The sequence below is a fragment of the Clavispora lusitaniae genome (genome assembly GCF_014636115.1).
Source record: "Clavispora lusitaniae strain FDAARGOS_655 chromosome Unknown tig00000038_pilon, whole genome shotgun sequence".
Lineage (NCBI taxonomy): Eukaryota > Fungi > Ascomycota > Pichiomycetes > Serinales > Metschnikowiaceae > Clavispora > Clavispora lusitaniae.
In genome coordinates this window covers 878369-904306 of record NW_027093976.1, presented here as the reverse complement: position 1 = coordinate 904306, position 25938 = coordinate 878369, and the positions used below count along the sequence as shown (strand labels likewise).

The 25938-nt window shown below is 45.5% G+C and overlaps 10 protein-coding genes across 10 annotated transcripts; 2 read left to right on the top strand and 8 right to left on the bottom strand. All coding sequences in view use genetic code 12, as the record gives it.

The window, feature by feature from the left end:
• Positions 1 to 973: 973 nt before the first annotated feature.
• Positions 974 to 2326, bottom strand: PRB1 (Prb1p; the record flags this gene model as incomplete). Its single annotated transcript, XM_002618366.2, has 1 exon — positions 974 to 2326. One exon carries the CDS (start codon positions 2324 to 2326, stop codon positions 974 to 976), a length of 1353 nt encoding a protein of 450 aa, XP_002618412.2.
• A 1755-nt stretch (positions 2327 to 4081) lies between these two features.
• SEC24 (COPII subunit) lies at positions 4082 to 6880 on the top strand (the record flags this gene model as incomplete). The annotated part of the gene is made up of 1 exon (XM_002618367.2): positions 4082 to 6880. The coding sequence occupies one exon, from the start codon at positions 4082 to 4084 to the stop codon at positions 6878 to 6880; it is 2799 nt and encodes a 932-aa protein (XP_002618413.1).
• A 322-nt stretch (positions 6881 to 7202) lies between these two features.
• Positions 7203 to 8420, bottom strand: FOB63_001516 (Golgi transport complex subunit; the record flags this gene model as incomplete). The annotated part of the gene is made up of 1 exon (XM_002618369.2): positions 7203 to 8420. One exon carries the CDS (start codon positions 8418 to 8420, stop codon positions 7203 to 7205), a length of 1218 nt encoding a protein of 405 aa, XP_002618415.2.
• Positions 8421 to 8989: 569 nt separating this feature from the next.
• On the bottom strand, positions 8990 to 9451 carry FOB63_001515 (uncharacterized protein; the record flags this gene model as incomplete). Its single annotated transcript, XM_002618370.1, has 1 exon — positions 8990 to 9451. One exon carries the CDS (start codon positions 9449 to 9451, stop codon positions 8990 to 8992), a length of 462 nt encoding a protein of 153 aa, XP_002618416.1.
• A 430-nt stretch (positions 9452 to 9881) lies between these two features.
• On the bottom strand, positions 9882 to 13460 carry FOB63_001514 (uncharacterized protein; the record flags this gene model as incomplete). The annotated part of the gene is made up of 1 exon (XM_002618371.2): positions 9882 to 13460. One exon carries the CDS (start codon positions 13458 to 13460, stop codon positions 9882 to 9884), a length of 3579 nt encoding a protein of 1192 aa, XP_002618417.2.
• Positions 13461 to 14928: 1468 nt separating this feature from the next.
• On the bottom strand, positions 14929 to 15912 carry CPP1 (tyrosine/serine/threonine protein phosphatase; the record flags this gene model as incomplete). The annotated part of the gene is made up of 1 exon (XM_002618373.2): positions 14929 to 15912. The coding sequence occupies one exon, from the start codon at positions 15910 to 15912 to the stop codon at positions 14929 to 14931; it is 984 nt and encodes a 327-aa protein (XP_002618419.1).
• Positions 15913 to 18178: 2266 nt separating this feature from the next.
• FOB63_001512 (uncharacterized protein) lies at positions 18179 to 18838 on the bottom strand (the record flags this gene model as incomplete). The annotated part of the gene is made up of 1 exon (XM_002618374.2): positions 18179 to 18838. The coding sequence occupies one exon, from the start codon at positions 18836 to 18838 to the stop codon at positions 18179 to 18181; it is 660 nt and encodes a 219-aa protein (XP_002618420.2).
• Positions 18839 to 20918: 2080 nt separating this feature from the next.
• On the top strand, positions 20919 to 21902 carry RIB1 (GTP cyclohydrolase II; the record flags this gene model as incomplete). The annotated part of the gene is made up of 1 exon (XM_002618375.1): positions 20919 to 21902. The coding sequence occupies one exon, from the start codon at positions 20919 to 20921 to the stop codon at positions 21900 to 21902; it is 984 nt and encodes a 327-aa protein (XP_002618421.1).
• A 762-nt stretch (positions 21903 to 22664) lies between these two features.
• FOB63_001510 (uncharacterized protein) lies at positions 22665 to 23399 on the bottom strand (the record flags this gene model as incomplete). The annotated part of the gene is made up of 1 exon (XM_002618376.2): positions 22665 to 23399. One exon carries the CDS (start codon positions 23397 to 23399, stop codon positions 22665 to 22667), a length of 735 nt encoding a protein of 244 aa, XP_002618422.1.
• A 330-nt stretch (positions 23400 to 23729) lies between these two features.
• FOB63_001509 (uncharacterized protein) lies at positions 23730 to 25643 on the bottom strand (the record flags this gene model as incomplete). The annotated part of the gene is made up of 1 exon (XM_002618377.2): positions 23730 to 25643. One exon carries the CDS (start codon positions 25641 to 25643, stop codon positions 23730 to 23732), a length of 1914 nt encoding a protein of 637 aa, XP_002618423.2.
• Between the last annotated feature and the right edge of the window lie 295 nt (positions 25644 to 25938).

The following is a 25938-nucleotide window of genomic DNA, read 5'->3' as shown; positions in this document are numbered from 1 at the left end:
GGTCATAAAGCGGTCACCGGCATACTAGATTGGGTTCTATTGTATGCTACCGAGGAAACTGCGAATGTTATGGGATATTTCATCACTTAAAACACTGTTCAAACCACTTATGGTGGCATTACGAGAAAACAAAAGAGCACTCTTTTGCACGCGCTTCAAGCATTCAGCATGTATATGCGAAAATGAATCAGAACTGCTCAATACTGGCAAGTATAAGCTCCTATCCAGGCTGCTTGCAAGAGCGAGCCTATAATGAATAGGAACGATTTTCAACCCTGTCGTCATAGTCGAATCAGACTGGGAAAGAAGAAACTTAGTTTCATCATCTTCTGTTCCGCACACGCGTGGCTGAAAGCCAAAAGCTCGTGCAAAAAAGGGCCTTTTGTTTTCCTTGATTATTGAAATTTTTTGAGTTGCGCGATGCTCTTCTTATATAGATGTGGGATGAATGTGATCCTGCAGACAGAGATATGTTACCCGCAGTGTAGCCTAGTAGGTCTGCTTCATGGAAGTTCTTCGAAACAGATTAACAAAGAGAAGTAAACACAAAAAAAAAAAAATTAGCTAAATTTGAAGCTTTACGTAGGTTTGAATTAGAGGCGTTCAACTTTTTGTATCCTATTTAGTTTTTGCATGTCAATTGCTGGAGCTATGATACAAATCGATGAGTTTTACTTTTAGTCTTCTGAAGATTAATTTACACCCAGACAAAATATCTCTTCATATTAAAGGTTGACACGGGAACTGCCAATTTCCATTAATTGGAAGAGCTTAAGCGTATCAATTTTCTGACCATCACCATTGCTCTGTGAAGTAAAGATGGACATATGATACAATCTACACTTTGAGGGCCGCCGCTTTCTTGTTACTGTCTTCAGCTTTTCTCTTGCCTGTTTCCCTACGGTATTTTCAAAAGTCAAACTTAACAACATACTGGTAACTCAGAAATATCTGGGTTTAATCCGGCTCACAATTACTTCCAGAAGTCAGTGATGTTTCCACCGGCGCCATTGAAAGCGAGCACATTTGGCGAAGCAGCATCGAGACCAGAAACGACATTCTTGGTGCCGTATCTGATGAGTCTCCTTTTCAACTCTTGAGGGGAGACAAGCCCTGTAGAGAACTCAGATGAAAGGTCGGGCTGCAACGACAAGTAATAGGACAACAAGCCTGTGATATGTGGAGCTGCCATGGATGTACCTGACATAACCATGGTGTCCAGCCAAATTCCTACAGACAAAATGTCAACACCTGGTGCCTGAATATCGACACAAGAGCCCCAGTTAGAAAACGAGGCCTTGCCGTCAGCGTTATCAGTTGCACCTACGGTGATAGGACCAAGAGCACGAGCTGGAGACACTTCACACGCATCTTGGTCTTCATTTCCAGCTGCAACAGCAATATGCAAGCCGGCATTGATTCCGGCGTTCACTGCAAGATCCAAAGCATCAGAAGCACCACCACCAATCAGCATATTTACTGTGGCTCCTTTGTAGCCCTTCTGTTTAGCACTGAGTTTGCTCTGGTGATCTTTAGCCGCAAACTCAACACCCTTGATGATGTCTGAAGTAGTACCAGAACCCAAAAGGTTCATGACTCCAATAGCAACCAAATCAACATTTTTGGCGATACCGTACGTTTTAGAGCCGATAGTTCCAGCAACATGGCTTCCATGGCCATGGGCATCAACCTTGAGCTTTGGGAAGGCAATGGCATCTCCCCATACTGCACGCCCTTCAAAGTCTGGGTGCTCCGTCTTGATACCTGTATCAATGATGTAAGCAGTAACACCTTTACCGCCTTCCGTGTCGTAGAGGTAGTCCACCGAGGGAGTAGTAAGCTCTCTTTGGGAGACACGGGCCAAACCCCAAGGTGCATCCTTCTGTACATCAAACTCGTTCACATGCATAACCAGATCCTGCTCCACAAAGTCAACCACTGGTAATTTCTTCACCATTTCGACAAACGCAGGGGGCATGTATGCCAGGTACCCATTAAAAGCGTCAATCAGGAATGAAACCAATTTGTCCTCACCCAGTTTAACAAGAGAAGCCAAAGTTTCTGTAGCCCATGAGTGATGAGCGGCAATCTCTTGTTGCGAAAGTCCCTCCTTCAACACAACAATGTATTTGTTGGGGATGAGCTTTGCCGTTGGTTTTGACCCTGTACTTTGCGGAGGCAAAAGTGGTTTTTGTTTCCCATCGAGCGACTCTTCCTTTTGGGAAATAGGGAGCACATCTGGAAAGTCAAAAAGATTCAAGTTTGGTAGCACTAATGCAGCTGCTTGTTGCGCCACCAAAAGTGGCAAAAGAAGTTGGAGTTGCATTAGTGATAAAGACAAGGAGGAACCTCGCAAGATAAAGGCAAATCCTGCAGAAAGGAGATGATCGGTATACCTTGTGATTCTTGGTGAAGACGAGGAAAAACACTCTCCGAGAGCTTTATGTGCTTACTATATGGCAAACACATGAGTGTATGTGGGCAACATTAACAGGATGAAGGTTTATGAAAGGCTTTGGACACATTTCGTGTTTATCGGCTGTACTGCAGACAATGAGCTTTTATCTGGCTGAATGCCAAATTGAGAATATCATCAAATAGTGAGACTTTCTTTCTGACTAACCGAGGAATAACTGAAACAGACCTCGAGCCCAGTTATTTCGTTTAACTATGGGTTTTTATTGTCCACAAGAACACCAGAGCTAAAACTTTCGTTTGTAGTGGTAAGATACACTTTATAGTTAATGTGTAGTTCAAACAAAGAGCCATGTTGATAAAACAATCTGTATCTCCCAGGATCATAAGGTTTTTTTTTTTTTTTTTTCTTTCTTGTCACATTGGTAACATGATGACCAGTTAAGGGATACCATCTTCTATTCTTAACGTCGTGTTATTTACACTTTCTCGTATCGTTTGGTATATTGACGTGCGTTCTTACCTATGTCGTCCTATAAAGCTACCTCTTTAAAATTTGGATTTGAATCACTTGTGTTAGTGGTATGCATCAACAATTTCCTTTTTAGAGTATTTATCTATTATATTTCTGGATTATTGTATGTGGACTTCTCTGCTCTCCAGTTCTGAATTCACCGAATGAAACTGTGTTGATGGATTTTTATTCTCGATTACAATGTGAGCGTGGTTATTCTCAATAATCCAGAAGGAAGAGAGGTAACCGTGACATGGTTATGCAATTTTGAAAACAGAACAAATTTCAGGTTTTATTATAAGTATATATGATGATTACAACCAAGCCAAGGAGTCCACAGTACCTCTAAGTATCTTCAGCGATATAGCATAGTATAAGAAAAGATTAAATCTCACCTTACTAGTTAAGCGCTGGTATGAATTATTTCTCCTCTAGATCTCCTCAATGATATATTCGAGTCACTACTCATTAATCTAGAAGAAATGACAGTCTCTTCCACTCAGGTAAAGCGTACAGCACTTTGAAGTAAATTGGCAGAATATTAAGCGGCCTCATTTTCTCAGATATTGAGTACTTGGGCAGTTTAAATAGTTCGCATATTAATGAACCTCATTCTTGCAAGAATTGTTCACAGCCATATGCGAACAAAAGCTAATCCGCTACAAATTAGCAGTAATGCAAATGGACATTTTCCAACAATATGTTGAGTTGACCACTTGGTGGATACCGTATTGTTTTCTCATAACTACTGAAAAAAGACTACTCATGGTGTATTCTTTCACCGCCAAGATTCGATCTAGTACTGCGCATTTCCAGTACAGTTTTTGTGTTCTCACCATTCGTATGGACCTTTAAATGGGGAAGCGGTGTGTCGCGTCTAAACATCCGAACATCCCCATAAGTTCAATTAGTTCAAATACATGCCTGAAGGCCCAAACATTTGCAATTACTCAAAAACTGTTCCCCTCTTGCTTCTTAATCACTTGCCAATCCTCTGCATCAACTTTCACCTCGGGTTTTCCTTTTTGCACCACCACGTTCACCCAGACGGACCCGTGCCCAGATTTACGCGTGCGCGCTCGCACAACTGTCCACGTATCTCACATCCAACAACATTTCCATACTTTTCATTGAAATCTTCTCGAGTATCCCATGTCCAGAAGAAGAGCATATCCACAACCCCAGTATGCTGCAAGTCCGCAACCAGCCGCTCCGCAGTATAATGGTGGCTATGGGGTTGACCAATTGAACCAAAATTTCAACGCCATGAACCTCCAGACTCAGGCGCCAAACGCCGCTGCTGAAGCGCCAGCGTATGGTCAAAACGGTCAACAGGCGTATGGGCAACAGGCGTATGGAAATTATGGCCAACCTCAGGGCTATGGCCAGCCGGCAGCACAGCCAGCTCAAAATGGTCAATATGCTCAGCCAAACCAATATGTGAATCCACAGGCACAACAGGGCCAATATGGTAGCCAAAATGGCCAGTACGGTGGTCAATACCAAGCGCAGCCCTCGTACGGATTTGGCGAGGCTACACAAGCTTTACCTTTGAACCAGTTGTACACTACAGACTTATTTAAAGAGTTGCCTCCATCCATCAGTGATTTGGCTTTACCTCCACCACCAATGATCTTACCAGGTAATTCTCAGCTTGTTCCAACATCAGAGACTGCCAATGCATCTCCTGAATACTTCCGGTCGACATTGAACGTGGTTCCAACCAACAACTCTCTTTTGAAAAAATCGAAGTTGCCTTTGGCTTTGGTTGTTCGGCCATACACCACGTTGCACGATGCCACAGAGCCTGTACCTGTGACCAAGGACACAACCATCTCGCGTTGTCGCCGTTGTCGTGGCTATATCAACCCATTTATTACTTTGACAGAAGGTGGGAAAAGATGGAGATGTAACTTCTGTGGCTTGCAGAACGATATCCCAGCAGCGTTTGATTACGATGAAATCTCGCAGAAAGCAGCAAATCGTTACGAACGTGTTGAATTGAACCATTCTGTGGTAGAGTTCGTCGCTCCTAAAGAGTATATGGCACGGACTCCACAACCCATTGTGTACACTTTCATCATCGACGTTTCTGCAGATGCTATCAACTCTGGAATGACCTCTACGGTTGCCAGAACAATTTTGGAGAGCTTGGACCGTATTCCAAACAGAAACAAGACTGCACGTATTTCCATCATTGGTGTGGACTCCAACTTGCACTACTTCAGATTCAAAGAGGGCGTGGAGGATTCACCTGACATGTTGGTTGTGTCTGACATTGATGAGCCATTTTTGCCCTCTCCAGAAGGCTTGTTAATTAACTTGGAAGAGAATAGAAAGTCCATTGAAAAGTTGTTGCTTGACTTTGCCTCTTATTTCGAGGGCACTGCAAACAAACACTTTGCCTTGGGCCCAGCATTGCGTGCAGGGCACAAGATGATTGCCAGTATTGGTGGAAAGTTGATTGTGTTCGCCTCTAGTTTGCCAAGTATCGGTGAAGGTAAGTTGGCTGTTAGAGACGAGGCAGCACATTCAGGCAAACCAAAGGAATCTCAAATGCTTTTGAATGCTGCAGACAAGTTTTACAAGTCTTTTGCAGTCGAATGTAACTCGGCGCAAGTAACTATTGATTTGTTCTTGACTGGCTCAAAGTACCAAGATGTGGCAACCTTATCCAACTTGCCGCGTTTCACTGCTGGTCAGACACACTTTTACCCTTCGTGGGTCTGTACAAAGATCGAGGATGTCAACAAATTGTCGAAGGAGATCAGCGAGCACTTATCTATGGACATTGCCTTGGAAGCTGTCTTGCGTGTGAGATGTTCGACTGGTTTTAGAATGAGCGGCTTTTTCGGTAACTTCTTCAACAGATCATCTGACTTGTGCTCTTTCCCAACTTTCCCAAGAGACCAGAGTTATGTCATTGAGGTCTCAATCGAGGAAAATGTCGTGAAGCCTGTGGTTTATTTCCAAGCTGCGGTGCTACATTCCACCTGCTTCGGTGAAAGAAGAATCAGAGTGATGAACTTGGCTATCCCTACGTCCGCGAAGTTAGATGACATTTACGCATCTGCTGATCAATTGGCCATCACGAACTACTTCACTCACCGTGCCATAGAAAAGGCCTTGGCTGGATCCTTAGCTGATGGAAGAGAATTCTTAATCAAATCTGTTGTTGACATTTTGAATGTCTACCGCAAGGATTTGGTCCCAGGAAACGTCACTGGCTCCTCCCCATTACAAATTTCGACGAACATGAGAATGCTTCCTTTGTTGTTATTCTCTTTGACTAAACACTTAGGTTTCAGAGAGCAACGTGTTCCAGCTGATCACAGAGCTATTGCATTGAATAACTTAGGTTCTTTGCCACTCAACCAGTTAATCAAGTCCATCTACCCAACCGTGTACTCATTGCACAACATGCCCGATGAGTGTGGCTTACCTGAAGAGACCGTGCAAGTGAACGAGGAGACCGGAGAAGAGGAAACCATTACATCGCCGGAGATTTTGTTACCTGAGCCAATCAATGATACAAAAGCATCCTGGGAGAACTACGGCTTGTATTTGATCGACAATGGCTCCGAATTGTTCTTATGGGTTAGCGGTGACGTTGTGCCTGGGTTAGTTTACGACTTGTTCGGAACCGAAAACTTGTACTCTGTGCAAACAGGCAAGACGGAATTACCAGAATTCTCTTTTGAGGAATCTGAATTCAACTATAAAGTTCGCCAGATCATTGGGAAGATCCGGGAACAGAAAGACTCGATTATCTGGAAGAGTTTGTATGTGATTATTGGCGGATCCTCCAACGAGCCTATTGAGATGACGCAACAACGTGATTTGATGGCATTGCGGTTGTGGGCAATGAGCTGTTTGGTGGAGGACAAGACACAGCTCGAGCAAGGTTACAGGGATTTCTTGACCTCATTGAGAGGCAGAGTCACTGTTTAGTATGTTGCATGTAAAAGTACGTTTATGTTAAAGTGGTGTAGCGTTAGTGCATGAACGAGGTTCGAAATATGCCGCCGAGGTGTAGAAGGAAAGGAAAGTCTGGAATGATGCATGTGTCAATGTGTTTTCAGAGTGGATACGGGGCTTCATAGACTTCCTCGTATCTGTCTACCTCTATTTGTTGTTGCACTTTCCGCTGCTGCTACTTTCAACTACGGAAATCGTCAAGTAAGTTTACTACATTTTACGTCGAGGGCATACTTCCACAAATCGTATCAATGCATTCACTCTAATTATGATGTGTAATGGGACTTTCAAGGCATTAAGGGTGCTCTTGGTCCACAAGCGCGAGAGCGTCGAGCAAAGAGGCGCGCGCCCAGCTAGGTCCAACCACGGCCGCCTCCATGGTTCCGCGACTCGCCCGCAAATTGCGGGCCACAGGTCCACCGCGCGCCATGGTTGCCGCCAAATTCTTCTTGAACTTGTACGCCATGCGCAGCCAGTACACACGATCGACCAGGTCGCCGAGAGAATGCTCGAATGCGGCATAGACCTCGCCATAATCGGCTCTCCCCTCTGCTGCGCCATTGTCTTCTCCTGCCTGGCCCTGTTCGTCTGCTCTTGTCAAAACGTCATCTTTTTCTTCCTTCTCTGCGTCATCCGCATATACACAAGCGCCATGGAGCACGTCACGGAGCGTGGACACAAACGTATCTGCTGCAGCACTGGCGTCAGCAACTGCAGTGCGGAAGGTTCTTGGAGACTGGAGCGAGCGTGTGAGAGACGCCAGAGCCACTTGCACCAGCTTGGACAAGCCGCGCTCAAGCACTGCGGCGCATTCATGGCGGTCGGCCTCGAACAATGCATACACGCCGGCAAGCAAGCGGTCGTTGCGGGCATGGAACGCCGTGTGGTGGGCCATCTCGCCCTGAACTTGAGTTGCGAGCTGAGCCACGAACTTCTCCCGCCGCGCAGCAAGAAGAGGGCCATACTCGCGCACCATGCGAAGACCAGCCAATGGCGCATCGCGCTCGAGCATTTTCGCAAGCTGGTTCTGGAGGCGCGCCTGCCGCACGAGTTCGCGCACATCGGGTTCGGCCCCCGACAAGGCATCTTCGCACGCATGGAGCTGCTGGACGAACACAAGGAAAAACCCGGCTTGCCGAAGCACCGTCAGCGTGGCATGGATGCGCCCGAGCGCTGCGTGGAGAGCAGTGGCATTTTCGTACGGCGCAACCACTTCTTCTTCGATCCGCTGATACTGTCGTTGGGCGTGTGCTGTGCGAGGCTCAAGCGCGCCCGTAATAAGCTGGCGCGCGCCCGACGCTCGAGCAAAATTGGCGGCCAAGGCGGGCGCGTGCGCTTCGGCCAAAGTGCGTGTGCGCCGGTCGCACTCTGTGTGGTCAAACTGGAGCCGCTTGATGGCCGTGGCGAGATCGAGTTCGCTGTCGTCGGCATTGGTGGCTGCCAATAGAGACGCGGCAAAGGGCACCGGCGCAAACTCAGCCTCGGTGAACGCTTCGAAGTCCTCAAGCGCCAGCATAGCGTTGTGTGGGTGTCAAGTGTCTAGTTTCAAGTCAAAGACGTGCGATTCCCTGTACAACTGCGAGATAGGGTATTTGGAGGCGCACGCCCTGGCCCTCTGGTCAGAATGTCTTCTAATCCTTTTCTACATGTCAAGAGACAAGGCTTGAACCCAAACGTAGATTTACAAGACCCAAACGTAGACTTACAAGACCCAAACGTAGATTTACAAGTTACATACCTGTACACTTATGTGCCTCGTTCCTGGTCCATCAGCACAAGAGGCGCTATTGGGGCTTGCTTGGTCAGTTAATGCAATCCATATATTCCTGCGTTCGTTCGACTATGAACGTCACTGTTCAACGAAGAGAAAAAAGATTCACCATGGCTCACCCTCGTGCAAACGTGTAGCTAAATAGACGAGATCTGTCTAAACATGGCCAGCGGCTCAATCAACGCTAGTGAAGCAGCCATAACGTAGACAATCAACTCGAAACACCATATGCCATGATTATCAGCGCCCATTATCGGCATAAGTTGGCCCATTATCAGCATAAGTTGGCCTTGCTGCATCGAGGTCCGTACCTACTCAGTTCTAAACTTAGGAGCTTCTGTCCTGAATTTTGGCTTGTCGCTTTTTGCTATCAGTTGTCCCTTTGCCTTCTTTCCCTTAGGTTTACCTACCCAAAACTTCTTTTTGTATTTCTCGGCAGCTGCCTTCTTTCTTTCCTTCTCTCGTTTTTGTCTTCTTTCTCTGCACTCAACCATATTTTCTCTCTTCTTTTTACCTGCTCTCTTCTTTTTTTTCTTCTCTCGTTCAACTTGTGCATTATGTCTTTCGATGCTCATGACCTTTAAAGGCCACGCATCAATGGGCGGCAACGAGAGCTCCCTAAAGATCTGCTCGGCCGTAAGCGCTGCTTGTTCAAATGCAGACTTCTCTTCCGCCGTGTAAGAGACCCGGTAGTATGATTCAGGACGCTCGTTTTTGATTTCTTCTTCATCGTCTTTGAGTGTCACGGTCATGATTTCTGTGGATTTGGACATTCCGCCAAAGAGAGGAAACGCAAATTGTTCATCATCGACTTCTTCCTCTTCTCCTCTTTCATCAGCTTCTATATTCGTTTCCCTTTCCTTCTCAATGGGGGCCGCTTGATTAACTTCCACAAACTCGAAATCGAGCTTGGGTAGATACACCTGCTCGTCTTCAGAGGAATATTCCGACTCCGGGTCATAAAGATCCTTTCTTGATATGCTGTATGTTAGTTAATCCTCATTTTTTGCATATTATTCCAGCTTTTACGTACACTTTTAATTCAGACATGGTATGTCTTCCTTAGAGTAATCACTCACGTGCACGCATCATCACTCCCATAATTTTTTTTCTTCGGTTTAATTCGCATTTGCGTATGCATTAAAATAATTATACAAGGGTCATTAGTCATAAGAAATAGTTATTTCGGATTATTATTCCATATCACCAAAGAGGAACATTAGACGTGTGGATTGTGCGAATAACATCTTGTCGCTGTCTCCATTTTGGAGGTACAAATTCTGTTTTGTTGGGGTTCAGGTTTATGACTGGCGGGATAGTTTCATCCTTTGTAGATTCAAAGTTAACCGTTGCAATCCTATTGTTCTTCCATAGAAGTTCATGAACAACCGGATGTGCTTTCTGCACATATTTAACCACATCAGACATGCGGAGGTATCGCAATTGCAACCATTTGAACTTTTCAAGACCTTTAGCATCGATCTCTGAGTTCTTACCCACGCCGAGCATACGGTAAAACAAAGGCCACAATTTCTCTTTCATAACTTCGTCAATTTCAGGAGAATCTGTTTCCCCGATTTGCCTGTGAAGATCTGCAATAGGTTGCGAGAGAATGAGGGCAAGTTGCAAATCAACAATCCAAAGTTCTCCATCCTTTTCAAAAGTATAGAGCGGTGAATATTTGACTGTTCGGTTTTCATCAATGATACCATTGAAAGTGGCTTCGCGTAAGCCAATTGGGTATCTCAAAAAAATATAAGATTTCTCCATTTCCTCTTGTTTTTTCTCCAATTTCTGTGCAAGCTCTTCTGCTTCTTGTGCCATCCGTAATCTATTTTCTTCCTCTCTCTTTTCTTTTTCCTTCATTTCTTCCAATTTTTTCTGTTCGTCTTCCTTCCTCTTGCGCTCTTTCTCTTTCTCAGCTTGCAAAAACATTTCCTTTCTGGCCCGTTTCTTGGCTTGCACCTTTTCTTGCCAGATTTTTGCTTGTTCAGCCGCCTTCTGTTTCTGCTCTTCTTGTGCCTTTGTTAATTGAGGTGGCAGAGCCTGGCGCTCATTTTTCACTTCAATTTCACGGCCTGTTACTTGATCCACCAGTTTGGTTGAACCTGCCTCAATTTTACCGTCATCTCTAGATTGCTCTGGTTCTCTGCTTTTGCTTCTCTTTGGTTTACTCTCAGGCTCAGCAGACTCGGGTCGTTTTCTCTTCATAGGCGTAGCTTCATCATTGGAATTGCTCTTTTCTAATGACTCGCTCTTTTCAACTTTCTGCTTGGATTCTACTTCCTCTTGAGCAGATGATGACTGGTCTCCTTCCTTGTCTATATTTTCCTCAAGGAGGAGAACTTCCCTGGTATCATACTGAGCAGAATGCTTAGCAATTTGAAGAGAATTCATGCCATCTTGGTCTCTTTTTATCCGTGGATCAGCTCCTTTAGAGAGGAGAAATTTGACAACATCATAATGCCCAAGGCCAACTGTAGCTAGCAATGGAGTGACACCTATTTTGTTTTTTTGATTTATGTCGAAATTTCCGGGGTTTAGGCCAAGCAAAATGTCCACCAACTCAACAAGGCCATTACGTGCAGCTATATTGAGAATATCCGGCATCTTTTGCAACGAGTATCCGTGTGTAACGAAATCTTCTGCCGCAGATTCCTTGAGACCTTGAATGATATACTTGTAGATCGTAGGGTTGGACTTTCTCTTCACAAGATTTGAAAAGTATTCTTCTGTCGGATCGCTCACTATTCTTCGAGGGGAATGAGACACTGCCTTTAATGCACTTCTACCATCAGCTTCGCAAGCAGCATCCAATATTGAGATAATCTCATCGTATCCATCATCACCCGAGTGTAGGTGATACAATTTAGTTAAGGCTGTGTAACCATCAGCGTTACAGATGTTTGGATTTGCACCGTTCTCTAGAAGCACTTTCACTGTATCAATGTGTTGATTCTCTGCTGCATCCATCAATGGAGTTTCTGCATCAGCGGCCTCAAGTGATTGCTTGTTTACATCTGCACCATGTTCAATCAAAAATTTGACGATTTCTGTGTGTCCAGATAATGCTGCTTCATGAAGGCAAGTGAAGCCACCAAAGTCACATTCATTGGCGCTCGCCCCCTTGGCTATCAAACGCTTTACTTCTTGTAAGTCTCCCTTCTTACAAGCTCTCTGTAGCATTGATCGACCAGTCGAATCTCTTTTAATTTTGTAAAGGCCGGTGGCTGGGCTTGCCGTCTTTTTCTCCAGAATATCGATGTCTTCTTCTTCGTCTTCCTCTTCTTCGTCTTCCTCATCATCATCACTTTCTTCTTTTCCTTCTTCTCCTCTTTCTTTTTGTTGTTTTTGCTCTCCTTCCTTCTTTTCTTTTTCTCCATCTCTCTCTTTGTTCTTTTCCTCCTCTTCGCCATCATTTTCTGAATCAGCTGATAATTTCAGAAGCGCTTCTTCCTTTGTCTTAACTTCTCCACTAGAAGCAGTTTTTTCAGATGTATTGTAATCTTCATCTACTTCTTCTTCTTCTTCATCTTCTTCATCCGAACACGCAATTCTTGATTTTTTGATTTTGCGACGTTCAACATCATTTGTCGATTTACGAATGTACTGTTTGGCAACATCCGTGGAGATCGGAGAACCCGGTTCTGTCTCTGCTTCAGAAACGCCATCAAGCATATTTGTATCTTCATCAATGGCCCTAAGGCCGATGGCAAAAACGGATTCTTGGGGAGAACCAACTGGGGAGAGCACAGATGAATCTGCTACAGTGGGCGCAGGAGAATCTGGAATAGGGCGTTCGCCTGAATCTGCCGTTTTCTCAACATTGGAAGAATTTGAAACCAAATGGACAGGTATCAGGGATTCGGTAGTCTTATCGCTCGAAATTAACGTCCGTTCATTCTTCGGCAGAGCAGGTTCTGCTTTCATCAGAGATTCATCTTCATCATCAAACATATGAATTAGTCTTTCATCTGTGATGACAGGTGTTGTTTTCCTCAGACGACCAGTATCTTCCGAAACCAATGTGGACAGTGGCGAGTCAGTAGAAGATCTGTTGTCCTTAGGGGGAGCACTTTCTTCTTTGACTTCAGTCTGTTGTTTCGAATTCTCTTCTTCATTTAGTTTCTCTTCATGTGTGGACAACTTTCCTGGACTTTCTACGGACGGGCTAACGGCTGGACTATCTGCTGATGCTAACGCCGCAGTAGGAGTAGCTCTTGGCGATGACTCTGGCTCATTCAGTCGCCCAGAGTTCTCGTCAAGCGGACCCAGAACATCTCTTTCGTTCTTTGCCCGCTTATCCTTGTCTGGGGTATAGTGGTCACGCTGCCGCAGCAGCAGTCTCGCTCTTTGGTAAACATTAGTGCCCCAGTCCAGCTTACGGCCTGTCAGGCGCCTGTCATCTACCAAGTCGCTCCCTGAGCTCCCCGGTTTATTACCTTTTGCTGCCGGTCTGTACTTGCTTCCTTGGTACAGGTCGTACTTGTCAGAAGGGGGCCTGCGGCGAGGTCCAGATGAAGGAGCTATGTTACCATTATTGGAGCTGTTTCCGCCACGAGGGTATCCCCCTCTGTAGCCATAGTAATCACGCCCATCCCTTCTGTAGCCGCCGGGACCTTGTTCGGAATAGTTTGAAGGAGGACCATATCTCTTCAGAGGTGCAGGATACCGGCTGTAGTTGGAACGGTCTCTGTCTCTATCTCTATCTCTGTCTCTGTCTCGACTATTTGCAGATGAGCCACCGGAAGAAAATCCGCCATAGTGGCCGTTGTAGGACATAGGATATGGAGTATATTGTTTGAGGTTTACTAGTTAAAGTTTTGTGCGCGGAGTTGTACTCGGAGGAACGGGTGTATTTTCATCATTCACAATGCGGCTGCAACTAGTGAGCCAATGGCCTGGCCATGTGTAGAATAAAACCACCTCTTAATAGTACTGGTCCATTTGTGGTACAGAAATTATGTGGGATTTCTTCTATATTATCCGTAGCCGCAACTCAATTTGGTATGTTGTCGTAAAATACCCTTCGGTGAAACTTTTCACTTCTATCTCTTCTAATGTGCAAATGTCTAGATATGTTTTACATCATCGCCCTGGGGTTGCTGGAGACATTGATTCTTTTTTCCAAAAGCTCCATCAAGCAAGACATATTCATTATTAATCAATACTATTTGTAAGTTTGCTGATGCAAGTTGGGCCGGTGATAATGTGCGCACAATTGAGATTACCAGAACCTCTAATAGAGCAACACCATAGGTTCGGGTCAATGATCAGAATGCGAACATTGGTTGAGCTTAAATCCAGACTACCGCGATGCAAAGATGTGGAATGTCCTCTTAAATCTCATGTGAATGAACCGTTGCGGAATTCCGGGTGAAGGTCTCTAATGTGTCAAATTGACTAAATATAGCTACACTGTTGTGATGCTTGTTTTCTACAGAATACAGATGAGTTTTTAAAGAGATGGTAAGAAGTTCTATCTGGGACGTATAGTTGATGATGAAGGTTACTTGCGTTGTTCATCAAACTAAAGAAGTAGAGCAGAGACTCGGGGAATTGCCCACATTGGACTTAACATACCAAAGTTGCACGTAGAATTGTCTTGTATCTTCTTCACATGGCATAATGATCGTTTTCAAAGAATTTACTTTGGTTCTTCTTGGATGAGTTTGTCAATCCAAGCAATTCCAATTGATTGATTCCCAGCATGTAAGGCACTAGTAATATTATTATGATCTACAAATTGCTTGTTGCGGCAAGGCATATTACGGCATAAATGAAGCAAGCCTAAATATGTCCAGTCCAGCTCATAGATTATCTATAAGTTTTTATCATGGCAGTTACTTTAAGGGAATTGTAAGCTATTTTCACCTTTGATATTATTAACTATATGAAATGAATTACGTTCCAAGGGATATTGAAGGACTAAGGCCAGCCAGCACTGCGCCGTCTGGTTGCAGTAGCAGGTCTATGATCCAGAATCTATGCTCTAGAAGTAAAAAGGGTACTATGCCCTACAAGATTCCTTGTAAAGCCTGTCTTGTAGAAGCAGGAACCATATAGAGCCATGTGATATATGTGTAACCGCTGTACCTTAGCAAATACAGCGGCGCTCCAAATTGGAATTCATTAGAGAGGTCTGGCTAGGGGCCACGCTCAGGCAGAAAATGTTCTTGCCAAGCGACGCCAGTATAGACAGCCCATGCAGAGCGACCGGCCGGGGTCGCGTGAGAATGAGACGGTCCCGTCAACAGGACGCGCCCGACGCGCTGGCGAGAGCCTCGCCAAAGTCCATGAGCTCAAAAATGAGATTCATGTTGGGGCAAATGCGTTCGCATGCTTGCACGGTGTAGCCGGCGTCAGCAACGTGGCGAATGCAAGGTTCTCGCGTGTTTCCGGTGCCGGTTTTGAGGAGTTCATAAGCCTCATTCACCAGGAGAGCAAACTTGACCATAAAATACGCCACGATGACGCACGCCAGCCGCAGCACGCCGCACTGGCAGTGGACGAGAATCTTGCGGCCAGCACGGTCAAAGTCGGCTATTGTGCGTGTGAGCTGGGGAAGCTCGTGCAGAATTGGCAGGTTGTGGGACCACGGGACGTAGATGTAGCGGCGGCCCTGAGACGCATCAAATTGGGCCGCCAAGTTATCACATTCGCTGGCCACATTAATCACCAAGTCATACTGGTTAATATCGATAGGCGTGCGCGAGTGGCGTGGGTCCAGGTAGAGATATAACACCAGACTGAGCACGTTGGCTGGTCCGTCAGGGTACGCATTGAGTGTCGACTGCTCCTGAAGTTCTTCCGGCTCGGCGTATGTATATGGGAGACTGGCGGGCAGAGCACGAGCCAGCGCACACAAGCTGTCACGCAGAGCAGCTTTCAGGGCGTTTTGCAGCAGTGGATGTGAACGGAACGGGCTCTGTAGGGCTGGTGGCGCGGGCCAGCCGTGAGGCGGGCTTGACAGGAGTAGGGGCTGGTGCGGAGAAGGCGGGATGGCGACGGCGAGATTGCGGCGAGGAGGCAGCGCTGCGGACAGAGATGGCGGCGTGAGATTGAGCTGCAAGTTTTTCATGTTGAGGTTACGCGAGCTCAGAAGAGACGATGGCTGGCGCAGATGTTTGGGCGAGTAGTTGACGGAGCGTGGCAGTGCATCGTAGAACGGCGGTGGCCGTTTAAGCCCAGGCTCGTCCCCGAAGCCACGCGTGTCCATGACAGAAGGGGGCATGAACAAGAAGAAGGGTGAGGCCCAAGCCCAGAAAAAAAGTGCGGTTGGAAGGAGTTTAGCACAACGGAAGTCCGAAGTCCAAGCTGGAACTGGCACTGATGGCGTGTAGGGAAAATGGATTCCAGAGTGTCGAGCCACAAAAGACCGGAGTTGGGGCTGACTTGAAGCGGGTTGGGGTGGATCAAAAGGTGATGCTGATCACACGTTGCAAAGTTCTGGATCTAAGCCTGGAGGCGTGGTTGAGAGGAAAGCCCGTCACAGTACTTTGGGCGGGGCCACTGGCAATTATAAACAAACAAAAAAGGAACAGACAGATGAAAAGACCAGACTCTGGCGGCACGTCGGTCTGTCTGCAAACTTGAGGGAAGAAAGCGCACGGAACGCAGCGCGGATCCGGGGAAAGACGATTTGGGAGGAGTTGTAGCGTATGAGCCGTCCGGAGGAGGCCGAGAGACGATGAACGGTCGAGCGGGAGCCAGGAGCAGGAGGCGGAAGAAAAGCAGGTGTTTTTCGGGGCTTTTTTTGGTTAGGTATTTTTAGTGCGGCGCGCACAACTTGAAACGGGACATTCCTCCATCGCCATGGGCCCTATTTTTAGCGGCGCACGGGCCGAGGCGAATGATCATGGGAATGTAGACATTGGGCCAGGCAGATGGGAAGCACAGACATGACAAGGTGCAGAGTTGCTACAGAGGAGAGAAAATCATGTGTTAAATGCCAGATGTGTTAGAAGGCGTGTATGTGATAGATGGCATGTATGTGTTAGATGAGCTAGATAGGTTAGATGGGTTAGATGGGTTAGACTTACTGCCAGACACGGACAAACAGATGGCCAAGAACATGCGGTATCAAAGAGTGCACATCGCATGCGAACAGAGAACAAATGAAACAGCGGTATTTCGACAGACGCAAAAGTCGAGTTGGACAAGCATGCGGCTAATGACGTTACAGTGTTTCAGATGTTCAAAGACGGGCCATTAAGTGAGTGCCAACCATTTCACGCACCGCCCTCAAATGCGAACAGCATTGCAAAAAAAAAGGAAAAGAAGAGAAAATCTCCATGACTGACCGCGACCTATTCTATCCAACAACAACAGAGATCAAACCCAAACAAACGGCCGACATTCACTAGTTGTTGGGTGGTAGGTTTGCAAGAAAGAACAATGGGTGGCTCGTAAACGACATTCTGAGCCGCGACATCTACGCGCGGCATGCCTGTCTTCGCATGGAGTATCGACTTTTCTGCTGAGCATCCGAAGCTTTTCGCTTTTCGCTTTTCTCAGCTGTGCATTAGTGCCAGTTATTATTGTAGCAATTAGGCGACGCCAGTCTAATGAATGTTGCTCTTTTATCGTGGTGAAAACAGTCCTTGGAGGTCAAGTCTTCTGGTGCGATCGGCAAGGTCTCGGCATTTTCTGCTGCCTGTTTTTCTATCACGATTGATCCTTAGAGCTATTATAAAAGATTGATACTTGTAAAGAGCGGTTTTAGAACATCTCTTTCATAGTGCTGGTAGATAACATGTACCCTCATTTTTGCGTATGCTCTCTAGTTGCGTATGGTTATACTTGGGTTTAGAATGTCTATATCCTAGGCAGTATCACTGTCGGCTTTGATCTGAAGACTCCACTCAAATTTGGTATTGATGGCTTCGTAATACTGAGACAAATCCCACATATCATGCATAGTCCCGTACTCAAGATTCTATCTACCACAACATAGTCGTTGCAACTTCTTCAATGGAAAAGTAGTCACTCCTATAAATGTCAAATCGATGATAATATGTATTTGATTGTGCAATTGTCAATAGCCTTAATATTGCATTGTAATAAAATTAGCATCTTGAGCAAATTCCCATTTTGTGCTAATGTGTCAAAATTGGCATGATTATGCTAAACACAGTCCTAAAGTGCAAAATGATTTCAATATAATATCAGTATTAATTTCTTCTGATACCTGAAAGAGCAGAAAATGAAATTACCGTTACGCATCAGCGATCAATACACTAAAGGCAGATCTCGGCTATTCTTGATATGATGTACGAGAGTAATATGTTCGCGTACACCTGACCGATAGGTTTAGTTTTCTCTATGGTACTCTTGAGGCGATACTCCCTTGGGTTCCTCTCAACAACTCTGTAATGCCCTTTGTAATCCGTTAGTAGTTCCAAACCGAACCACTTTCAGATTATCCAAAAACTTGACTACAATGGTTCACGAATAATTTATTATAGCAACCCGTAGGCCCTAAATGCAGCTTGATTGTTCTATCTGTATGGTGCATCAGCATCAATACAGTATTGCAACTCTTGTTCCCACTTGTCTCCATTCTCCAACAACTTTTCCTTGTTGTACAACAACTCCTCACGAGTCTCAGTACTGTACTCCACGTTGGGCGACTCGACAATAGCGTCCACAGGACACGACTCCTGGCAGTAGCCGCAGTAGATGCACTTGGTCATGTCAATGTCGTACTTGTAAGTTCTTCTGGAGCCATCGATTCTTTCTTCGGCTTCGATGGTGATGGCTTGCGCTGGGCAGATGGCCTCACATAACTTGCACGCAATGCATCTTTCCTCACCGCTTGGATAACGTCTCAAAGCGTGTTCGCCTCTGAAACGAGGAGAGATTGGTCCCTTCTCAAATGGATAGTAGATGGTGTATGGACTGCGGAAGTACATCTCCATACAGATGTACATACCTCTGGCAATTTCGTTCAAGAAGAAAAACTTGGTTGCCTTCAGCAATGCGGACTCGCTGCTTTCTTCCCAAGTCTTGGGTTGCGGTTGTCTGAAGCCTTTAGGCCAAACAGATTGCGTGGACCCACCTGTGGTCAAATATTCATGGGTTGCAGCAGCTGCGGGTTTGCGCAACCGAGCCGAAAACGCCAACCCACGAGCACTAGATCTGGTGATGGCTTGAAACATTGGTGTTGAAAAATGAGTTGCACTGGTGTATTTTTTTTTCTGGTATAAGCGTGGGAGTAACATGAAAACGTTGCGCGGTGATTGGCCGTGGGCGTGCGACATTGTGCGCAAAAAATGCGACATTGTAACCTTGGAGTGCGACATTTTGTTGTCCCCGCTCCACTTTGTGAAATGGCCAGTATTGGTTGCAAGTCGAATAGGTGTAGCTGAAGTAAGTTTTCTTTTTATCTTACGAGTGCACACATTTTTACTTTTTTCTTTTTTCTACAATTTACTTCGGCTGATACAGGAGACATAATTAATGTTGTAGATTTCCATCTGCAATAAATTATGCCACTTTCTTCCCTCTTGTTCAAATTTCTTCGTATTTATTTGAGATCATATTCTGCTTCACTTCACCAAAAACTCTCTTTTTTGGTGTCGGTTACACAATAACTTGAGTGGCCTCGTTCTTTTCATCTGCGGCCTACTCGTCCTGGGCAACAAACAAGTCAACTACCGGTCTCTTTTCTTTTTCTCCTCTTTGTTTCTTTTTGTTGTGCTTGCTCCTGTAATTTCTATTGCTTAAATTTCAGTAACGAGTGGATGAAGGATACCTTAGAATCTCAGCAATCTACGACTTCTACTTGAGTGTGAAATTTGAGAACTCATATGGCCAATACATAAAGAAACTAGCCTCAGATTCGACATAGTGTGGGTAGCTCACACACTTTTTGGACGCAAGCTTGGCGTCCATGCTTGATGATTCTCACTTGAAGCGACCTGATCGAACTCTTCCATGATCATCTTTTTACTCAGTCATAAAGTTTAGTTGCTCCTATTCGAGCAATGTGAATTGGCTAGCTTGCAATTTCTGGCCTCATAACTAACTTGTATGTATAGCAGAAGACGGACACTTCGATCGTGAGACTTGTTTCTACAATAAGAATGTATTGTTCATAAAAGCAACATTCAATGGCAGTTGAAGTCCATGTCTATCTGTCAATACTTTGTCAAGAATATCAATGTCAATTGTGCAAAGCCTAAAAATAATAAGTAGATCTATCGATGAGCTCGAAGACCGGGACCCTTCATGGCGATATTATCATTTGCAGAGCACAGAACACTCACAGCAATCAAATATTGGCGACTTTTTTAGCCGGAAGCAACCATTGAGCGAAGGATTAGGGGTCATATTGAGTTAGGGGCCATAAACTCGAGGACCATTCCGGTACTGTTAATAATAGTATTGTTCTGTTGCCCGCGTCGTTTGTTTCAACCGCATCATCTTAAAAGGAGATAATTCTCGGCAATGGTTCCAGCCTATTTTATGCAGAATAACAAAGTCTATTGCACAAGAAAAGAGAATGGACACACCACAGATCTAGAGCCAGAAGCGAAGCAAGTTGAAGTAGGGACGAGGGCCGAGGGCCGAAAAAGAGCGGTGCCGAAATGCGAGAAGCCAAAGTTGCATCACAACAGTTGGTCATGGGTTTCGTAGACCTTCAACGTAGATAGGCCTTTTGGCTAGACTTTCAAATCCCGCTCTATGACTACAAAGAAGATGCTCTGCTGGCAATAGAAGTTGTCCGAGCATTGTTCACATTTGCACAAGCCAAAGCTTTGACGATGTGCGCACATTACGGCCGAACAATCAGATGCGCGCAAACCGCACACCAACCAACTCGAAGAGACAAGGACACCACAGGATGAACCGAAGGGTAAGAAAGGTCAGCATGAGAACGGCGATCGCGGTTCGTGAGAAAAAATAAGGGGAGAAAGTTGGCCGTTAAAGGGGCGCCGGAGCTAACAAACGAAAGTAGAACCTGTACAAAGTCGCATGCACCCCAACTTCCCACCATATTTAGTTCAACTCCGACGTTTCGGCCTAAACCGCCGACGGCCTTGTTCTGTCAGCTCCATTCCACTTATGGCGCGGGCATACGCCAAAGGATTTCCTGCAGTCCCGCCCGTCTCGCACGGCCTTAGTCATATTTAGTCAGCACGGCCGCCGCTCCATAATCCGCGTCACGTGCATTTTAGTTCCATTTGACTTAGTAAGGCAAATTACTTTAATTTTCAGTTTGAGCCACCACCCGCCATGCAAACGGAAATACCCAAACCTGACCCCCACGCCGCTCGCTTGCGTGCGCTCGAAAACATGCCACTCGTGTCTCCTGCTCTCTCGCCCGCCCTGGGGTCTCAGAGTCCGCAGCTCCCGCCCACCATCTCACAAGAAGAGCGGAACCTGTTACCGATCCACGACAAACTACCCGAGGTCCAATGTGTTGCCCGTGCCAGGATCCCAACGGTTCAAGGGCCTGAGATATTTCTACATTTGTACTCCAACAATGTCGACAACAAAGAGCACTTGGCTATTGTATTTGGCGAAGACATTCGTTCAAAGAGCCTTTTCCACCGGCGGCCTGGTGAAACCCAGCATGACCGCATGACCCGCGGAGCCTACGTGGGCAAGTTGTTTCCAGGGCGTACTATGGCGGACTTGGACGAGCGTACGGGCCAGCAGCTTCATTTTGCCGAGGACGGCTCTTTGGTGCGTGAACCAGCGACAACTTTCTCCGGACCGGTGTTAGCTAGAATCCACTCGGAATGTTACACGGGAGAAACTGCGTGGTCAGCCCGTTGCGATTGTGGCGAGCAGTTTGACGAGGCTGGCCGCATCATGGGTGAAAATGGACACGGATGCCTAGTGTACTTGCGACAGGAAGGTCGTGGCATTGGCTTGGGTGAAAAGTTGAAGGCTTACAACTTGCAGGACTTAGGAGCTGATACTGTCCAGGCCAATTTGATGTTGCGGCACCCAGCTGATGGTCGTTCCTTCTCTATGGCCACTGCCATATTGGTCGACTTGGATCTCGTGAAAATTCGTTTATTAACAAACAACCCCGACAAAATTGTGGCCGTGGAAGGTAAGAACCGCGATGTTGAAGTGGTAGAGCGCATTCCCATGGTGCCGTTGGCGTGGCGTACTCCCGATGGGATCAAACTGCGCGAGATCGAGGGCTACCTTAGCACCAAGATCGAACGCATGGGGCACTTACTCGAGAAGCCCATCAGAATATGATCTACGATTTATGAGAAAAAGTTTCCTTATGTAATTAAAGACGCAGCGCATGTTTATAATGTCCGCTGTGACTGATTTCTGGCTCCCTTCTAATGGGAAGACACTATGGATGGCAGGTATAGACTAATACTAATCACCTGGAAATGTGCAGTAAAAGTAGCTTGGAAGAAAATCTTACAATTCTCATTTGAAAATACGTAGTGCAAGATCTCAATGTCTAGATTGTCAAGTATTAGACTGATTCTAGATTCGACGGAGGCTTTTCCAGGAATAAAGAAGGCGGACGAATTCACTGAACCAACATCTGTGTTTTAGTTGATCCATAAATATTAAAGTTCCAGTGCCACATTTCTAAGGTTGTAACTTCCTCCCACAATCAGAAGGAAGGTTGAAATTATTCTCTGCGACAATCCTTAAAATGGCTACGCTAAAGAAATCTTACAGGTACGGCTGATTGAAGTGATATTAAGTAAATACTCAACTGTCGGACACTGTCGAAATTAACTAATTCTGTTCACGGCTAAGAACCCTGTCTGCATTGTCGATCCTTAGTTTCAATCACCCTTAGATCGTACATTGTCTTTAGATGCTAGCACTGAACAATTCAGATTGTCAGTAATATGGGGTACACCCATTGTTTGCCAAAGAGTTGACTGATAGCAGCATATAATAACAGTTGAAATATTCTAAAGTTCTATCAACTACATACTCATTTTTTGAACATTCCTCATACAAATAAAATTGAGTCTATGTTAACATTATTTAGGTGGATGGTGTTTGTTGGGATTGTGCCTTTAATGCGTTCAAACGCTTAGCTTCTTCGTGGACGTCCCGGACCTCTTTCGAAACCTGTTTGTAGAAATCATGCACCTTAACACCATATGGACTAGAGGATGCCTTTTCAAAGTAGTTCTGTAAAGCCTGCAGGTACTTCAGTTGTTGTACTGATGCTGATAAGTTATTGAGTTCCTTCTGGGCCTTGTTGACCTCGGAGTTTGGATCTTCAGAATGGAAAAACTTCAGATCCAAATTGTTCAAGAAGTTTGTGAATTTGGCTGAAAAACCGTTCCGCTTGTCGATTTCAACCGCCTTATCAATCACTTGATCCGAAACTTGATAGCCGGACGCTAAAATCTGAGCAAGAACGGCCAGCTTAGGCTTTTCTTCCTGCGCGATATCATCATACGTTTCGTCTCCTGTAGCCACAGCATCCAGCTGAATTTTCTTGTCTGTGTCAGAAACTTCCTTGGTCTCACTGTACGGAGGTAACGTATCCTCCTTAACAACAATCTCCACATTATCTAACTCTGCGTCATTGAGCAAAAGTGCTGTGGAAAGAGCCTTCTCCAGAGAAAAGCACACCTGGTACTTGCTGAAGCCATCGCCATCGGCACCAAGGGCCTTGACAGAATCAATGTGACCGCAAAAAGCAAAAAATTGTTCAACTTTTTCAGGGGTCACGGAGTTTGCCACGTGAGAAACAGTAACACTGGACATGATTGTATTGGAAAGGGATGATAGACAGTGTTGGCCCTTTATATATGTGTGGGGTGCAGCAAGTGCGAATGTCGTATCTGCAGAGAAGCATGATGTGCAGCAACAAAAGTATCACATATCACTCCTGTAACTTCGCCATCTTTTTAATTTGCGATTTTGACTGCATTTTCTGGAGCTTCGACTGTGTTCTATGTACATCAATCATTATGCGCTATCTTGTGTCAAGGAATTATCAGATCCACAAGCAATCTTTACTTGTTTATCAGTTAAGAATGGTACATTGATAAGGCCTCTTTTGCTGACAGATATTTCTCCCCCCCAGTAGATCCGCTATGGTAGAATTGTGAGCGGAACCAGAAACATAAAATCTGTAGATTCGCTCTCACCTTCATAGTGGCGAGCAAACTCAATGTATTGTTCAGGTTTTTCATCCATCAAGCCGCCACCTTCTGCTTTGTCAAAATTATTGAGCACAAATCGACAAACCAAAAAATACTTTAGATCCATCAAAGTTGAGGCTTGAAACTGCTGAGCCAAAAACAGAGGGACATTCAACGTAGTGGTGGCACCTCCGCCTTTAATATCACTGAAAGACGTGGCTAGAGCTTCGGCATATAAATTGCATTTCTGCGTTGGGGTCACTTTATAGATGTTGACGTAGCTTCGGTTGTTTCCCAAATGAAAAATTTCGTGCGCCTCGATGTGAATTGTGGCTCCGACAACTTTGGTAGGGCCCGTTTGTTCTGTAGGGGGTTGGAAGAAAATGGTCATGTCATCTCCCACTCTAAAATAGGGCTTTGAAAGAGTCAAGTCACATAGCCCCTGGTTGTTGACTCTGATCAGGTACAGAATTTTTAACCGATTGGGGATTTGCTCAACATAACCAGCTGGATTTTGAACCACGACAGAGCTTTTTCTTCTTTCATTAGCACCAACCACTTGAACACTCCGCTCAATAAGGGTGTCTAGCTCCTGCAAAAACTTTCCACGCCGTTTATGGAACATTGAACCGTGGTCAGAATCCTGTGGTCCTTCAGGATGGTCTTCTGTATTGTCAGGGCTTGTATGGCCTATGTCGTTATCATTGTCACCATTGGTTGTGTGTCCAGCTGTAAGGGCGTTTGTATCTCCATTGTTTCTTTTCTCAATTGCGTTCTCTTTTAGGTCGTCGTTTTGATCACCCTGTGTATTCTTTTCTCCTTTTCTGCCATTGATACTATTCATTTGCCTGTTTCGATTTTCAACTTCAGTCCCAGTGCTTGTAGTGCATTCCTCAGCCCAATCCTGCCGAACAACAGATTCTTGAAGATAATCCTGTTGGAGCCACTCTCTACCCAATACTTTTTTTCCTGGTCTATGCTCTAATGGGAAATAGATCAGACGCTGTGTCACAACACCATCGATTTCCTCCAGAACCCCAACAACAAAACTGTAGCCAATTGAAAGAACTCCACCATCACCAGCCGAGCCAGTCAGCTTCATGTTGTATGATGGAGGGAAAGCTTCACCTGGCCCATCTGCACGAACTTTGTAAACAACATCCTTTCCTCGCGAGAGACGAAGACTCGTAAAGAGAAGATGCTGAGACGTTACATAAAAGGGAGCCACGCTTTCTGATACTCCCTCGGCTAATGCTTCTTGTTGAATGTCTGAGGGCAGAGGAGTATTCTCTGTGGGCAATTCCAAACTGTTGAATCCGAAAAATAGATCATGGAGCAAGTATGCTGACGTTTTGTCGAATTTCTTGGCCTGAAGATCGGGCAAGCCTCCAATCTTGCCCTTTTTTGGATGTGGACCTGCCCGATCTTTGAAAAACGGCGTTTGGAGCACAGCATTCACCTTGTCCGCACTGTTATCATTTTTATACTCATCCAAATAGTCAGCGTTTTTCCAAAGCACGTCGGCACCCGTATCGGCTAAGCTAGCGCTGTCGAGGTTGTGGTTTAGGCGCACAAATCCTACCATCTGGACATACCCAAGAAGAAGTGGAAGATGTGACTCGTCGTCTGATGACAATGGCGTTTTTTCGGATGACCAAAGACCGCGGAACCATCCTCCAGTCTGGGCCTTGTCTGTAGGCTCTTCTTCATCGTCAGCTGGTCCAGTATGTCGCGTATTGATAAACTCTACAGTGCAGTCGATTTTTGTCGGTAGATCGGGCACAGGTGAGTACGTAACGGCCACCAGGAGATTGGCATTGACTTTTTTCACCATACGGTGACCAAGCGGCGAAAGGGGGACCATTGGAGAAGAAGGTGAGTTGGTGGGTGGTGATAACAACCTGCAGGATAATAGTTGGAGTATCTGGTCTCTCTGTGGCCGAAACGAGCTTTTGGGTATATTCTTCAAGGTGCAATTTATATTCTCTTTAGCATTCTTTATTGCACTGCTTAGCTCTCTTCTATTTGTATTGTGGCAAAATCACAAGGATGTATGCCCTTTTTCCCAGGTTTGCTAGCAGAATGTCGTTCTGCTCCTGCACCACTTATCTTCATATTTAGAGTTATCAACACTTTCACTACAGGGTGGAGGAGATGCA